General features: G+C 41.6%; 1 protein-coding gene across 1 annotated transcript in view; it reads right to left on the reverse strand.

Annotated features, from left to right (window-relative positions):
- Positions 1-8,194, reverse strand: part of SSR1 (signal sequence receptor subunit 1) — a 33,811-nt gene extending 25,617 nt beyond the window's left edge. The window contains exons 1-5 of the mRNA XM_079147537.1: positions 8,014-8,194; positions 5,915-6,027; positions 3,130-3,217; positions 2,448-2,710; positions 224-300 (exon numbers count right to left, since the gene is read on the reverse strand). Coding sequence (XP_079003663.1) covers positions 224-300; positions 2,448-2,710; positions 3,130-3,217; positions 5,915-6,027; positions 8,014-8,092 — 620 coding nt within the window. The 5' untranslated portion in view covers positions 8,093-8,194. The remainder of the gene's footprint in view (positions 1-223; positions 301-2,447; positions 2,711-3,129; positions 3,218-5,914; positions 6,028-8,013) is intronic.
- Between the last annotated feature and the right edge of the window lie 9,556 nt (positions 8,195-17,750).

Raw genomic sequence — 17,750 nt, forward strand, 5'->3', positions numbered from 1 at the left:
AAAGCCAATTACTACTTTTTAAAGGATTTTTTGTCAGCTTGAATCATCCTACCTAGCTTGGTATTATACATACAAGAATCACATACAGTATGGATCTGCGTAGTAAAGACTTCACCAAATCTGTATAGCTCATTCCATTTTTGACCATTTAAAACAATACTGTGAAATCAGAACATGCCCTTTAGTCCTACCCTGAGAGATCAGTTCTATAACTTTCACTTACGTTTCTCCATCTAACCCATCCTCCCTTTCAATAACTGTAACAGTTTGATTGAAGACAGCATCTTGGAATACATTGCCCTGTTTAAAGAATAAATTTAAAAAAAAAAATTACAAAAATCTGAAATGCACTGAAGAAAGGAACTCTATTTATATAAGATTTCTTAAAACTGATACCCTAACAAATTTCATATAGCTTTCCTATCACGTAGAAGGAAATTTAACAAAGTCATACACTTGTACTAGTCAATGTCAGGGACTCAACATTATGATGTTAATTTATCCCATAAAATAAATGTGTCTCAAACTTTGTTAAAATTATACTCCACTTTCTTTGAGGAGTGGGGAGGTAGCATGTAGAACCAAGGAAGGAGAGTAAATATGAGATAAAACTTGCAGAAAGAAACAAAACTCATACAGCATTCTGATACCTGCAGTCTGAGTTTGCTTGCAATCCTCCGACATATGGAAGGATGCATGAAAATGTACAACAGTAGCTGCAGTGGCAGATCATACAGACCTAAACAAAAGTCAAATTTATGTTCTTTTTTTTTTTTTTTTGCAGTACTGGGGATCGAACTCAGGATCTTGTGCTTGCAAGGCAAGCACTCTACCAGCTGAGCTATCTCCTCAGCCCAAATTTATGTTCTAAACTGACAATGGGCTGAAAACCAATTCCTTCATAATAAATGAGTTGCTGATTTTCAGTATAAAATATTTGCCTGTAAGGTCTTGAAGAAATCAATGGGACATAGACAGTTGTTCTCAATGTTTAACGCTCTACATTTTCAAATCCACCACTTATTGATAAATAGTAATTATGTAAATTTTATTTCAAGGTATTTCAACGTGTTTTATGAGAACAATCCCACAAATCAGAATATATTGATAAAAATAACACTCAAAATGGAACTAAAACTACTCATTAGTTCTATTTGAAAGTAAGAATGAAACTGATAATTTTCAAACTACATAACTATAAAGTTGAGGGAACTTAATATCATATTTTGAAAACAAAGTATGAAAAAACTTTCCTACTTCCTACTAAATAACTCTAAAAATGAAAAATTTAATTGTAGCACAAGAAATTTAACTCAGAAATAGATAAACATGTTAATACTAGGGTGATGAAAACCATGAACAACTTCCAAGAAAAAAAAACTTTGAAAAGGAAATCGTTTAGATGTGTTCTCCTCTGAAGAATAGGTATCACCAAGAGGTCAACTGACGAAAGTAAAAGTTTAGTGGATTCTCTCGTTCAGTCACTGGATATACATTAAAAAAAAATCATAAAACATCAAAGCTTATATAAGGACATTTGGTTCTCATAAATAAAAGCCAACCCATAAACCTGCTGCTATACTGTTTTTATAAGCCAGATGTAGTGATGCACACTTGTAATCTGAGTGACTGGGGAGGCTGAGGCAGGAGGACTGCAAGTTTGAGGGCAGCCTCAGCAATTTAGTGTTTCAAAAATAAAAAAGACTGGGGATGTAACTCACTGATAAAACATCCCTGGACTCAATCTCTAGTACCAAGAAGAAAGAAAAGAAGAGAAGAGAACACAAAAGAGGAGAGGGGAGGGGAGGGGAGGGGAGGGAGGGAGGGGAGGGGAGGGGAGGGGAGGGGAGGGGAGGGGAGGGGAGGGGAGGGGAGGGGAGGGGAGGGGAGGGAGAAAGAAATCAAAATAAAAAAGGGATGGGGACATAGATTGATCAATGGTAAAGTGCCCTGAGTTGAGTTCAATCTCCTATATTATCCACTCCCCACCCCGCAAAGAGAGCTGGTTTTATTTAATCTGAGCATATAAAATGATGGAAAAACAGTTACAAAAAATCTAGAAGTGGTAAAATGGGCAAAAAACAGGCAATAGCAGGAGCAAACTACGTATATTAACATCTAAATAAGCAGTAGACTCTGTGTGGCGTATGTTCCTTTTCCTTTTAAGATCCAGTTCAAGTCACTTCCACACTGAGGCAACAGCACCTAATCACACAGATAGCTCTAGTATGGATTACTTAGCAGTTTCATTGCTGTTTTCAACCACCTCTCCCTGAATTATAAACTTGAAGATGTGTGCAATTTACATTTATATCCTTGGTGCCTACCAAGGTTTCAACTACAAAACAGGCACTTGTATTAAAAAATGTTTAACAATGTCAATTATCCCCAGCAATCTCTAACCTTAAAAAAAAATTAAAAATTTAAAATGGTTTAGAAGGCCTTACATTCAAATCTTTGTAGTTCAGATTGATGACCAGACCAAAGGGTCGTCCACCCATGGGTTCTGCTGGAATGAAGGAGTACTCAAAAGTGGCCTGTCTCTGGGGTGGCACTACAGTGTTCAGAGGAAGAGCTGTGAAATTCTGGATATAAAACTGGTAGTCCTGAGGATAACGAAATGAGGCATCTAGGGATTCGACAATAAAATCTTCTGTACCCTTGTTTGTAAAGCCTACCAAGAACTTCACTATGTTATTTGCTGGAAAATCTAAGAAACAAGAGAGACAAGGAAATTAGAACATATTCAGAGTAAAAAATGCAACACAGATATTACTAATGGACTCTGGCACACTTTTCTGCCAAATGTGAACTTGGTTTCAGAATCCTTTTCAAGAGATCATTCCAGTCACACACTAACTAATAACTGACTGGAGCTAGGTATATGCTGAACTCTTTTGTCTACACTCGAGCACTCCAACTTAGGGGCTGAACTGAGCATCTCAACTTCAGATAACATCCAAATTCTGTGCTCTAAGAAAAAGATGTGCCCTTTTGGTACAATACTCCTTATACAAAAGATGATGAAAAAGACCAAATATTACACCGATGCATCCCCGACCCAATTAAAAACAAGTTGGGCATTCAAAAATTCCTATATCTGAATTGAAACTAGCAATTTTGTATTACCTTCTCCTTTCACAAATAGGATAGTTGTATCTGCACTTGGTGATGCTTCAGGTTCACCAGATACATCTTCTTCCTCTTTATCTTCTGCCTAAGATAAAAACATTAAAAAGGCATTACTATGAGATTTTTTTTTTTAAAGATCACTTAAATATGGAGAATTCAACAGATTTGGGAAAAATATTGCTTCTTCATGGCTTTGTCAGTACCAGTGGTATGAATGCCACTGTATCTCATCAGTTAAATTAAACTAGAACAGTGCATCTAGATGTACATACCAATTCCCTGGGAATCTGGCAGATTTGATTCAGGGTCTAGAGTGAATCCTGATATTCTGCATTTCTAACAAAAGCATCTAGGAGATGCCAAATAGCAAATACAGCTTTGCAAACCATAAAATCCCTCTTGAAAATGCTCAAGGGTTGAAAGTGGTAACAGAAAATAAATGAACAAGCAAGGCAGCATCTGTCCTGGAGCCAAATTTTGCCCACCCCTGTTCAAGGATCTTGTTAACAGTCTACAACAATTTCCACTCTGATTTCTGATTAACAGGAAGAATTCCCCATAAGAATCAGTCACATAATTTGGAAGAAATGTTTTAAAGAAGAGCGAGCCAGGTGTGGTGGCACAAGCATGTAATCCCAGTGACTTGGGAGGCTGAGAAAGGAGGCGCACAAGTTCAAGGCCAGCCTCAGCAGCTTAATGAGATCTTGTTTCAAACTGAAAAATAAAAAGGTCTGGGGATGTAGCTCAGTGATAAAGCACCTCTGGGTTAACCTTCCAGTGCAAAAAAAAAAAAAAAAAAAAGAGAGAGAGAGAGAGAGAAGAGAAGGAGTAAGTGATCAAAGATCTCATTGGGGTGATAGAAATATTCTAAAACGAGCTGTCTTGCAGAACTTGGTAAATTTACTAAAAATCAAATTGTATACTTTAAATGGGATTTTATAATAAACTGTATATCAATGAAAATGTGAACAAATTTGACATTTAAAATGTTAAACCTCAGAGAAGCATCATCTCTCCAGTTGAATAATCATAAACTGAGATGCTTATAGGTGCCATTGTTCACTAGCACTGAACATTTTATATATGTAAAATACTCTTTTCTCCCACAGATAAGACTTCTAACAGATAAAGACTGTATTATACTTTTAAAAAATTCTCCATACCCAGTTCATATGACAGAAGGCAATCAAACCTTTCAATGACTGAGAAATTGTATTATATTTTAAATATCCTTAATGATACCATTCGTTTACTAAAGTTTTTACTTTTGGGAAAAGAGACACTCAAGAAGGGCTCTAAGAGACAGCAGTGGGCCACACACCCCTGTGGTCCCAGATAGATACGAGGCTGAGATAGGAGAATCGTTTGAGTCCAGGAATCTAACACCAGCCTGAGCAAAATAGCAAGACCCATCTCAGGGAAAAAAACAAAAAAGACCCTTAAGTAGAAAAAGATCAGAGAAAGGAAGGCTAGAACCAAAAACTGTAGGAATAAAGTGGAAAGAGTATACCTGAAAAAAAAAAAAAAAAAAACAAAACTGGGAGAAATCACATCTAAGATTTGATTAATGGGTTGCAGAATTAAATGAAATGGAAGAAGTAACAAGACAACAGCTCAAATCACTGGAGTCTATCAAAACAGGAAATATGAAGAGGGATGGATGGTTCAGTGTTGACTTCCTTTGTGGACATAAAATTTCAGGTACTTAATGCAGCACCCAGATACTGCTATCCTGTGAAGAGCTGGAAATACAGGTATGGTGCTCAGTAAAGCAGGAGGTTAGAAAGTCACTAACATAGGGTGGTAGTGGTTAAAACCATAGGTTTCACCAACATAAAGGGAGTAAGCAGAGAATGAGAAGGTAATAGAAAGATGAAAAAGCAGAAGCTGGTAAAGGAACACACACACACACACACACACATTTTTTTTTAACTTACAGGCACAGGGGTGCTGGCCTATAATCTCAGCAGCTTGGGAAGGCTAAGGCTGAGGATTGTGTGTTCAAAGTCAGCCTAAGCAACTCAGTAAGACCCTGTGTCTAATGAAAATATAAAACAGGTCTGAGGATGTAGCTCAGTGGTAGACTACTCCTGGGTTCAATCCCCAGTACCAAAAGGAAAAACAAAACTATGTAAAACATCTATTCTTCACAATAGGACAGCAGTCCCAAAGAGGAAATGAAATTATCTAGAAGCAAGTTGCAATGATCATGATTCCAGCCTGCCATTCTGTTTTACTATAATTATACAGTAAAAAATTTCATGGCTGGACAACTAAGAGATCCTCTCTAACTCCCTTAGTCTTTACAGAACATATTTTACATATTATTTATCATCTGTTCATTACTTCCTCCCACCAAGACAACATACACACTGCCCAAGAACATGAATTATGAGAGAAAATATCTCATCTGTCCAACCCAGCATCCAGAACAGCAAACACTCACTACATGAGACTTGATGACTGCTTGTTGAATGAAAGAAAGAAAATAAGCAAGAGAAAACTGAGACCCAAAAAGAGAAGCTGCTGGGTAAACACGATGGACCCCAAACCTGTCAACTCCTGGTCCAGTGGCAGTCCCACTATACCACTAGCCTCCTAAACTCATGCCTGTCTGTATGATCTTGAATCATTCTTTAAATGCATCATGTCTCCTTCCCTACTCAATATACATGCTCTATCCTCAATGACTAGCTTCTATTCTCCCAACTTCAATCCACTTTGATCAATAATAAAACCACCCAAAGGACAAACTTTGTATGAAACAGTATATAACACTAACCAAATCTGTGGGTTCATCTTCTTCTACCTCAGCTTCATCATCTTCATCTTCAATTATTGAATCTTCTACTGTTTCTTCATCTTCTGTAAGATCCTGAGCCACTGCTAATGAGTCTAATAAAATACAAAGTAAGCAGTTGACCTTTATCTGGAATACACCCCCCTTTTTTTAAATATCAGGTATAAGCAACAGAATGTTCACACTGGAATAACTCAGTTTCCCATGACACTTGAATGAGGAATAATTACATTGCACCTAAAAATACTTGTATTATTTTACTAGTAGTTCTAACAACTGCTTGTTAATTTTAATGGTAAATACTGTTTAATTTTAAAAGTATCCAACAGTTGGACTGTAGAAACCAAAGATCCCCGGAATCCCAAATATAGAACTTCAAGTGATTTGGTTAAGGGCATAAACAAATAAATCTGATACAAAAGTAGGAAACTCCCCTAAATTTAATCCCTGTCATTAATCATATAGAATAAAAAAAAAGAAAACAACATTCTCAATATCTAGACAAGAAACATTAGAGCTGACAACAGCTGAAACTCTTAGAATCTGATAGCAAGTAACTCAAAGTGACTAATACCTGTATCCTATCCATGGTAAAAACTAGCTTGCATAAAACACATTGTTTAGTAAAAACATATTGGAAACTTCAGGACTGAGAGCAAATAAAGAGTTCACTTATTTTTGCATATGGATACAAACATATTTTAAGATACTTTTTAAACAGCATAAGCAAAGTTATGTATAATCATAATGCCAAGAAATTATAAATCAGTTTTGTAGGCAATGTTCTAAGTAAGTCACAATATATTTCTGGCAAGACCCTCAAAAGCATTTCCAAGTTCCTGCAACTCTTCCAACTCTTCTCAGAAAGAATGATGATGTGGCAATTCAGAAGAGGGGGATAAAAATGTGGGAAGAGAAGCATGTGCAAAGCCCAGGAGAAACTGTATATATTAAATTACTAAGCATTCAAGTTTTTTCACCTCTTTTGAGTTCTTACTGCTAACAAGAACCAAAATGGTACATTCCTAATTTTACAAGTCATTTTCAGTAAAAAAGAAAAAAAAAAAACCTCTCTGGCCATAGTAATTTAGTTATACAAGCCACGAAATAGAAACCAGTCACTTCACTCTTCTTTGCCAAACAGCTTGTGGGCGCTGGTCATTATCATTCATTAGGCCACACAGACAGCTTAAATTTATGGAATGGAATTCTAGTAACCACTTAGACTAATTCTTTCACTTTACAAGTTAGAAAACCGAAGTTCATGATACCAGGGCAAGAAGCCAAGGTTCCACATTTTAAGTTTTTTTCACCCAAGATTAACTGTTGGAATGAACAAACCTATGCAAAAAAAAAAAAAAAAAAAAAAAAAAAAAAGTAAGGCTCAAAGTCCACTTCCCCGATCCCCAGCACAATACATTATTTCCAACCAAAAAAGTGGTTACAGACAGACAACCTGCAGGGATTCTCCAGAGCACAGGCAGACAACTTGAGTGAGGATGGGGAGTTTTTCGGAAATCAAGCCTCCCGATAACACACAGGAATCTGATGGCGATATGCGAAGACAGAAGACCAGAAAAAGATGCTCTAGCAGCATGGGTGTGCAGAAAACAAGAGTTTCAGCAAATGAATTAAGGCGGACTCCTAGCGTGGCAGCTAAAAGACACGTCAGCCCAGAGAGCGAGAGGATGGGGGCGGAGCGGCGCCGGAGGCGGCCGAAAAAAAGAAAGCGGGGCTGCCTGCAGCGCTCTCCAGCACAGCGGAGCCCGCCGCCCCCTAGCCTGCAGCTCGGGCCGCGGACCCTACAGCTCTGGCCACCTCTGCAGGCGCGGGTCCGGGCCGGAGGAGCAAGGTCGCTCCGGCACGGCCCTCCGCGCGGAACGGACCAAGGCTTCGGCGGGGTGTGAGCTCCGCACGCGCGCCGGCCGCCTACCACGAGCCGGGGGTTGGGGAGCAAGGGGAGAGGCTGGCGAAGTGGACGAGGTCCCCGGGAGCCGCAGCACCGCCGCCTCCAACTTCAAACTTGTCGTAGCTGGCGTCTCCTTGACGGTCAACCCCGCAGCCCACTCCCCTCGCCTCACCTCCCGGGCCGCCTCGGAGCAAAACGGTGGCGGGGAATACCAGCAAGAGAAGCAGAAGCAGGCGGGGGAGGAGTCTCATGGCGCGGCCGGTCCAGTGTCCAGTCCCCGTCCGCGAGTGCTCTCGGCGGCTCCGGCGGTAATGGCGTTACTCTTCATCCGGGCTCCGTCAAGGGAGGGGCGGGGCACGTAATACGCACGGGCCTTCGCCACGCCCCTATCTTGACTGCCTAACGTCGCCAACGTGGCTGCCCGATACGGAGAGGCGGGGAGTACCGGCCGCCCGCGGAGTCACGTGGCCGGTTGCCTGGTCTTCGGGTTCCCGCGAGATTTAGCCGCCCGCGGTAGTTATGGCGGCCCCCCTGCGGTTTAACCAGGCCTGGGATCTCAATTAGTCAGTGCATAATTATTTGAAAGAAGATCCGCTTGGTGCGCGGCGCGAAAAGGATTTTCCATAATTTTATGTAACGGTGATGTAAGGAACATGAACTGCCTATGTGGCATTTAAAAATAAAGGAAAGTAACATTGTTCAAAAAGAAATAATAAAAATATACAGTGGAAAAATCTGTCCCCTATCTGCCCACACCTTCTATCGTTAAATAATGACAGTTATGGGCTAGGGAGATAGCTCAGTCAGTGGAGTGCTTGCAAGCACTAAGGCCCTGGGTTCGATCCCCAGCACCGCAAAAAAAATAGTAATAATGATGGCAGTTATGAAGTTTTCTTATGTGACATTCTAAAGTTACAATAAATCACTTAGAAAAGTGCCTGGCACGTAGTAAGCATTCGCTAACTTTATAATGGATGCAGTCATGACTACACTTTTCTTTGGTTTCTTTATGTCTATGTTGGATTTTGGGTTGGTGCAATGATCTGTTCTTTCTTTTTTTCAATGTATTTTCTTGCATTTAATCTACATACCAGGTAGTTTTGGACTGGACCAATGTGAGATGTCATATGATGAAAAGAATGTTAGCTCTTGGTGTTTATTATTATCAATCACTTTTCCTTAGACATGTCTTTCATTCATGAATTCGTTTAATCTTCTGAACATTTCCATGAGCTTGATATCATTATTTACTGAGGAGAAAGGCGAGAAATTAATAATGTATCGGGCCTTCAAAAAGCTAGCAAATGGGCTGAGCATGGTGGCATGCACCTGTAATCCCAGCAATTTGGGAGGTTGAGGCAGAAGGATCATAAGTTCCTGGCCAGCATCAGCAATTTAACCAGGCCCTGAGCAACTTAGCAAGACCATGTCTCAAAACAAAACGTTAAAAGATCTGAGGCTGTATCTCAGTGGTAAAGTTCCCCTGGGTTCAATCCCCAATACAAAAAAAATAGCTGGCAAATGGCGGATGCAAGCTTTGACAGGACAGCCTGGTTCCAGACTCCATAACCCTAAGGCATCTGCTGTTCTATTCTTACATTGCCTCAGCTAAGATCTCACAATTCTGGGATCCTTGTAAAGGCAGCTTGTGCTTGCTGCCACTATTTCCATTTGCTAAATTCAACCTGATAGTGCTGGGCTGAATCAACTCAGCCACTCTGCCAGGCCACCAGTGCCACTGACTGCTCGTGGTGGTGCTGCTACTAGGGTACCCCCCCCCATGTTGCCTCTTTGCACAGCTAATAAAGTTGCCACTCTGTGCCAAGACCCTGAGGCTGCTGACCCAGATTTTTGTGGTGCAGAATCTCATTGAATTCTCCACTGACAGGAAGAATCTCCCTCCCTGCTTTAAAGCACTTTCTGTTTTATAAGTTTTGGTTCAGTCCTGCCGTGTGTTCAGAAGGTTTGACAGTTTTGTTGTTAGTTTTTGTACTAGGGATTGAACCCTATTTTTTTTTTTTTTTCTTTTGTGGAGACAGGGTCTCCGTAAGTTGCCCAGGCTGGCGTCAAGCTTGTGATCCTCTGCCTCAACCTCATGAATAGCAGGAATTACAAGTGTGCACCACCTGGCCCAGCTGTTTTTTTCATTTTTGACAAACACATCTTTCTATTTAACTTGCTCTTCTCTCCTAGCACAAGAAAGAAACTGATGGGGATTATACTAGAAGCTAAAGTTAGAGACATCATGCTGTACTCAAAGTTACCTCTGCACTTCATCACTATACCAACAGTGTCCCCTGACTCTTTTTCTCTTCAGAGGAGTGACTTCAGGTGGGGAGAACTTCTTAAAGAGATTATAGAAGGTCTCATCACTTCTCAGGACATATGTAGACACACCCAGAAACTGTGAGGGTAATTCAGCTTAGGCCTAAACTGCAACTTCATTCCAGCGATTTTTATCAATAATTCCTTGTGGATTTTATTTGGGACTTGACTTTTTATACTATTATTTCGTTGTTGTTATGGTACTGGGGATTAGATCCAGACCACTGAGCTATATCCCCAGCCCTTTTTGAGTCAGAGTCTTGTTAAGTTGCAGAGGCTGGCCTCAAACTTGTGATCTTCCTACCTTAAGCACTCAAGTGCACCACTATGCCTAACTTGGGGCTTGATTTTAGACAGTCAGCTACAAAAGATGCAGCAGGAGTACCAATAAAGTGTTTTCTACTCTAGATGTTACTGATATGATGAACTTGGGGGAAAATGAAAACATACAAACAGAAACAAAGAGACCTGTGTGAGTGTTCACTTAGTATAAAAACAGTAGCATGCATATGTTTCAGGGAAGTAAAATAGTCACCCAGATCTGAGTGCTCACCAATTCTACGTTTTATGATGCACCTTCTCCCCACATAAGCACTTTTTCTCAGTGCCTCCCTAAGAACTCTTCCTGGCTGTTGGAGAACTCCAATAGGAATTGGAATTAAGACTTCCACTTACTAATTTATTTAAGTCCTCCTGAATATTTCTCCTTGTGTCCTCGGTCTCCCCTTGCACCCGTCTCTTTGAAGGTATCTATTTCCCAAAAATGTTTCACATCTCAGGCAAATTCACAGTTGATTCTCCAATTTGGGAATTTAATTCCTTCAAAATTTGTAAGAGCAGAGGATTATTAGCAAACGTGTTTTTTGAGCATGGTTTTGTTCTTTGTATTCCCCCAGGTAACTGCACGACCTTCAAATCTTTGCTCATTTGTCACCTTCTTACTGAGGCCTGCCCTGACTTCCTGCTTTAAAATTATAACTCTCCCGCATCCCACACTTTCAGGTCCCCACTACACTCCTCCTTTTCATAGCTCTTGTTACCCTTCCATACAATATATAGTCCATTGTGTCTCTTATGTCTTCTGCCTGTGAACACCTGACAACCAGTACGTCTCTTACTCCTTGTTATAAAAGAGTGCCTGACACCCAATGGGAACTCAGAAAATTCTTGTTTAGTCAATGAAGGTATGATATTAATATAGTCACATCTTTCCTCCATGAATTTGCAACCCAGTTTTGATTGTAGACCTAATGATGAGATTTAAATCTGAAGTGCCTCCAAAGCCCATATGCTAAAGGTTTGGTTGCCAGCCTGTCACCGGTGGTACTGCGAGGTCATGGAAACATTAGGAGGTGGGGTCTAGTAGAAGGAACTCAGGTCATTGAGGGTGTGCCCTTCGAGGGGACATTGGGACCCCCCAGCCTCTTCCTCTCCTTCTTTGCCTTCTGATTGCCATTAGGTGAGCAGCTTGTTCCACTACACATTCCCTGCCATGATATTCTCATCACCACAGTGAAACCAGAATTTTGAGATGAAACTGATTCTCTGCTTCCGCTGGTGGATGGGGTCTATGTAAGGTTGCAGCCAAGAAGTTTCGCAGCTCTGGATGGTGGGCCACACCCTCCAATGTTGCAGCAGACTGCAGCAGCTTGCCATCCCTGTCTTCCTCATTCCGGGGTCTTGTCTCATGAATTCGAAGAATGAAATCCATAGACCAGGATGAGTGAATATAAGAGTTGGACTTCCTGAAGAATAGAAGTAGGAACAGAACTCTTGCAATGCAAAAGGAAACCTGATAGCAGATTTTCTCCCTCCAAGTGTGCTTTAGTCTAGGGGTTTATATAGCGTATGGGTCACTGCTATTGGTCCAAATTTATGCTAATTAGGGCTTGGAAACTCACTAATGCTATTGGTCAATTCTTGAGCCCCAACTTTCATTCAAGTCTGCCCCACCTCCATTTTCTCATGGCAGATCAGGAAGTGGGAGGTTGAGGTCATCTGATGGAGCTGCAGAAGGCAGCAGGCATCCCGTATGGTGCCCAGGCCTGGCCACCGAAGGATGACATGTTGGTGCTCCTCAGCTCACCTCAGTGTTGGCTAGCTATGCAGGTCCACGTGGCCACAGGCCGTGCTTGACACCCTCCCTGCAAACCACCTGGTTGCCCCTCTGTCACTTCACTGCTGCACTGCTCTGCTGCTGCTCCTCCGTGGGGATCAGTAAGCTGGCTGCATGGCTTGGCAGCCAGAGGGCCATGTCAACAAGGCCCAAAGTGATGGAGCCAAGCCACCATGGACTAAAATCTCTGAAACTGTGAGCCAAAATAAACCTTTCCCCTTTTAAGTTGTTTATCTCAAATATTTTGTTACAGTGATAGAAAGTGAACTAACACACCTAGTGAGAAATGAAAAAATACCAAACAAAAATGTTACATTTACTATGTTTAAGCAAAGACTTAAATGTCCTTTCACCTAGCAAGAGCTTAAAAAAGAATTTTTTTTGTACTGTACCTCTGAGGGAAAAATTCTTTTTTAATCCTTATATAAAGGGGAAAAGGAAACAGAAAATAAGGATGACTTTTAAAGGAGTACTGGTTAAAAAAAGGGGAGGCGCTGGTTCTCCAGGCTGACTCCCCATTTAGAAGGAGGGCCTTCATTCTTTCCCCAGTTCATGCTTCAATAGGGGAAGTCACACCACCAGATGCTCACCACAAAACCCACCACTTACCTGCCTCCGTACCCACAGGCTCTGCCTTCCTTTCTGTTACAATAAAACATTGTTTGTAGACCTATCAAAGGCCAGCAACCATTTGTGGTTTGAATCCCATTTCCTGCTCAAAGACAAGTGACTCTGAAAATAGCCTTCTCTTCTTTACCTCCCAATAAATTCTAGTTCTCTAATTCATCACTTTCACCAACATACATAGAGACTATAATATTGCCTGTCTTGAAAAAATAAAACTCTCCCTTGACCTCTCAATTCATTCTCATTTCTTTGCTCCCTAACACAGTAAAACCTTGCTATCCTACTTCTCAATTTTCTTCTCCGCCTACTCCAACTGAGCTTTAATTTTTAACACTCCACTAAGACTTGCTAAATCTAATGATCCTCATGGAAACCTTTCCTCCCCTTCCTCCTCTAACACCTGTTTCTCTAGGCTCAATGACAACTCCATTCCATCTCAGTAAGCACTCTCCTCTCCCTGGCTGCTCAATGTAGGCCTGCTAGAAAACCCACCTAGGTATGTTCTGTGTGAGGCCCTGAAGGACACTCCTTTACCAAGATAAGAAAGAATGCACTGGTGAGAGGGGCCAAGAAGATCAGGGGTCGGCTGCCTTCCAGAGGCCAGCTCTAGATGCTTTTAGGGAACTGGGCTTGGAGGCCAGCTGAAAAGAGGTGGGTACAATGATCACAGGAGGTCAGAATGGGCTGCAGAGTCAGAAGAGGAGATGACGGGGAATGGGCAGGGGAGTAACCTGAGGAGAGTTAGGATAGTAGTTAGCAAAACACGTTCCTAGAGCCAAGATGGATAGGCACCCCAAAAGAGTATTGCTTCATTTATACAATCAAAGAAATCAAGGAATACCAGCAGGTTGATGGCAGTCATTCCAGTAAAAAAGTTATGATCCTCCTATGGTCTGAATATGTCCCCTAAAATTCACATGTTGGGACTTAACCTTCAGTGTGATAGTATTAAGAGATTAGGCCTTTACAAGAAGATTAAGTCACAGGAGAAGAACACTCATGAATGGGACTAGTGACCTTATAATAGGGCTGGTGAGAACTAGCTAGGCCCTTTTGTCCCCTCTGTCCTTTCTGTCACATGAGGACACTGTGTTCATTCCCTCCAAAGGATGAAGCAATAGGGTGCCATCCTGGAAGCAGAGACCAGATACCAAACATGCTGGTGGCTTGATCTTGGATTTCCAGAGTCCAAAACTGTGAGAAATAAATTTCTGTTCTTTATAAATCACCAGTCTCAGGTATTTTGTTATAGCAGCAGGAATAGACTATAAGAGGTCCTTTACTCAGCAGGGCCTAAGCAAGTTCTCAGTCCCAGAATCCAGTAATTAAAGCAGAAGCCATGTTCTTATGAAACAATAATTGCTGTTCAGCAGTTAATACCCCATACTTCCTCAAAGGAACCTGTGGTCCTTTACACAACACAATTCTTGCATTGAATAACCTTGTAAGGATTGTTGAACACAAGTCTGAATGAACATATCTAGGACTCAAGGTGCCAACATGGTCCCCTTTTAGAATGGGAGAGTATATGTCAGCCCAGCACTAAATGGAGTCCCAGCCCAGATCCAGCTAACAGTGAACCCTTCAGGTCACCACACCCACCCACACCTGGTCTCTGAAAGTATAGATGGGATGAGAGGACATCCTTGTGATTAAAAGAACCCTTGTACCAGTCCCTGCTATGTGGGTATACCTATTAAAAATAAGCTTCTGAAACTGCTACCATGACTCCCCTCCCAGCCAAGAGGGTAAATTCAAAACACAACCGAGGGATTGTGGGTGGAGCTCAGTGGAAGAGCATATGCTTAGAATGTGCAAGGCCCTAGATTAAATCTCCAGTCAGAGAGAGAGAGAGAGAGAGAGAGAGAGAGAGAGAGAGAGAGAGAGAGAGAGAGAGAGGAACTATATTCCTAGGGAATGGTAGAGGTAGGTGTCACCCCTCAAGAGGATAGTCATCTCCATTAAATTCCAATTGAATTTGCCAGTGGGCCCCTACTGTCATGGCAGATGACAATGGAATACTAAAACTTTACCATGTAGTAGCCCCAATGCCTCAAGTTCTCCAGCAGACCTAAAGCTTACAATTCCATGTCAAGTGTTCTTTTTCCTATTCCATACCATTTCCCATGTACTTTAATTTAGGGAAAAAGTGCAAAGCACCATTAGAAAGGATAAAAAGAAGAGAGGTATTACTTTCAGATTTTTTTTTTTTTTTTGGATGCTGGGGCATGAACCCAAGAGCACTTAACCACTGAGCTACCTCCTCAGTCCTTTTTAGTTTCAATTTTGAGACAGGGTCTAAGTTGCTGAAGGTCTTGCTAAATTGCCCAGACCGGCTTGAAACTTGTGATCCTCCTGTCTCAACCTCCCAAATCCTGGGATTAAAGGCACAGGTCATTATGACCAGCTCAGGTAATATTTAAACTAAGTCTTAAAAGATACACATAGTTAAAAAATTAGGAACTGGGTGGTGGAGATGGAAAAGGACATTTAATAGGCAAGAAGGGCATTCCAGAAAAAGGAAACAAGATAGGCAAAGGCACAACAAGTCACTTGGAGCCAGAGGATGGAAGGCAATGAATGGTGGATTATAGAGTAAGGATGTAAAAACTGTGCATGAAATAATTTTTCCATGAACTATCATTCAGCTTTTAAGACAAAAGTTATAAAGACAGATATAACTCAGTGATAGGACAATAGTTATCATGAAGTACACTGAGCTTAAATACCTTACTTAAGACAATATGTCAAAGTGCTTTGTAAACTCTAAGTCTTTCAGGAGGTATAATGGGGAGTGAAAAGAGAAGACTCATGATCTTTGGGAGAAAAGAGGCTTGAAAGAGGGATTTGTTTTAAAAAAAGCTATTATGGTTTAGATCTGGAATGTCCCCGCAAAGCTCATGTATTTAAAGTATGATCCCCAATGCAGGAAGGTTCAGAGGTGGGACTTTTGGGAAGTGATTGGATCGTGAGGGCTCTGACCTTATCAGATAAGTTCCATTATTAACAGATTACTGAGAAGTGGGACCTAATTAGAGGAAGTAGGTCACTGGGGACATACCCTCAGGGTGAATCTTCCCCTGGGTCCCTTTCTCCCTCTGTGCTTCCTGGCTGCTCTGAGCTAACAGCTTTCCTTCACTGTGCCCTTCGGGCATGATGTTCTGTTCACCTTAGGTCAATGGACTTGGCCAATCATGGACTAAATCTTTGGAACTGTAAGCCAAAATAAATCCTCAAGTTATTTTTGCCAACAAGGATGTAAAGCTGACTAACATATAAGGCTAGGATAAGAATTCAATAAAGATTTATAAATTAAAGGTGTGAGAGGATAAAACTATTTCATGAAGCAAGTCATTAAGGAGATGTGATGAGTGAGAATCAAGGGGACAAGAGACTGGACAAAAAGAGCAAGAAGCCAGTAAGCACACAGGAACCTCAAGGGGAAAGAAATTGTGCCCTCTTGTAATCTCCAGTGAGAGCCAAAGCTTTGCTCTGTGAAAGAAGCAGTAGCAGCCATTTCAATCTTCACCTCTCCCTTAAGCCTCCTTACAAGGTAGTGAAGCTTTCAGCCATGGGCTCCCTCAATTTACCTCACTGTTCACAGTTGCCCTGAACATGCCCCTTCTCATTTCCTATCTTCCAACCTCAGAGATGCCCCTGTCCTTAGGCTTTGCTGTGGAACCTGGTCCCTTTTTTCTTCTCTGAGACCTTTTTCATCAACTATCTCTGTTCTCTCCTTTACCTTCAGACCCATCTCCACTACTGGAAACTTAGAAAGTATCTGCTTATCTAATACCTTCATGTGGATGTTTGAAGCGACCTCAAACTCATCAGACCTTTCCCTGCAAACTCGAAGGCTTCCCCTTGTCTTTACCTGTTAAGGGGGCTACCATCCACCCAGGACTCTGCCAGGTTTCCTGGATCCTTATCTCCTCATTCACATAGCTAACCAATCACCATATCCTTTTCATTTTACTTCTGAAATCACACTGCATCCACATCTCCCTCTTTATGTCCCCGGCACAATCTTCGTTTTTGGCTCCGTTTGTAACTTGCCTGGATCACCATAACAGCAGCCTCATGGATACTCCTGATTCCTGTAGCTCCACCATCAACCTACCCTTCTGTGGGGGGGTCTCTGCCACATCCCACGTGGAGGAGAAAATGGTTAACTGCCGGAGGAGGTTGTTGGTGGGTTTTCTACCTATTACCCAAAAAACTTACCTACTCAATGAACACACAAGAGCCAATACTCTTTTCATATGAGAGAGGGGGCATGACAGGTCTGGCCATACCAGCTCCGGCCTCTTACAACAACATGGAGTCGCCCAACTCTCCTTTATTTACAACACACAAGTAAAGGGGGCCAGGACCCAGAGGAAATTCTTCTGTGATGGACAGGATAGGGTGGAGTTAGGGGAAGTCATCCTCTTAGGAGGAAAATTCCATGAGACAGGGAACCACTCCCGCACAGTGCCACATACTACCTGGCAGTTCCTAGAAGTCAGGTCTCTGCGTCCCAGGGCTCAACCTAGTCTGATTCTGCTAAATAAGGTCGGCTTACCACACCCTTCATTTCATGTCACTGTTAGGGTGATCTTTCAAAAATGCACACCTGACCTGATCACATCACTTCTCCACTTAAAATCCCTCAGTGCTTTTCATCAGGATCAAGTTCAAATTTTTTAGTTTGATATTTAATGATCTTCATGATCATCCTCATCTTTTGCCCTATGAACAACTTGGGTTTTAGACACTACTTGTGTTCGGGGAATGTCACAAGGTATCTCAGGCCTCAAGGCCTTGTGCCAACTGTGGCTTTCCTCTTTCTATTTTGGGAG

The sequence above is a fragment of the Sciurus vulgaris genome, assembly GCF_902686455.1.
Source record: "Sciurus vulgaris genome assembly, chromosome: 7".
Lineage (NCBI taxonomy): Eukaryota > Metazoa > Chordata > Mammalia > Rodentia > Sciuridae > Sciurus > Sciurus vulgaris.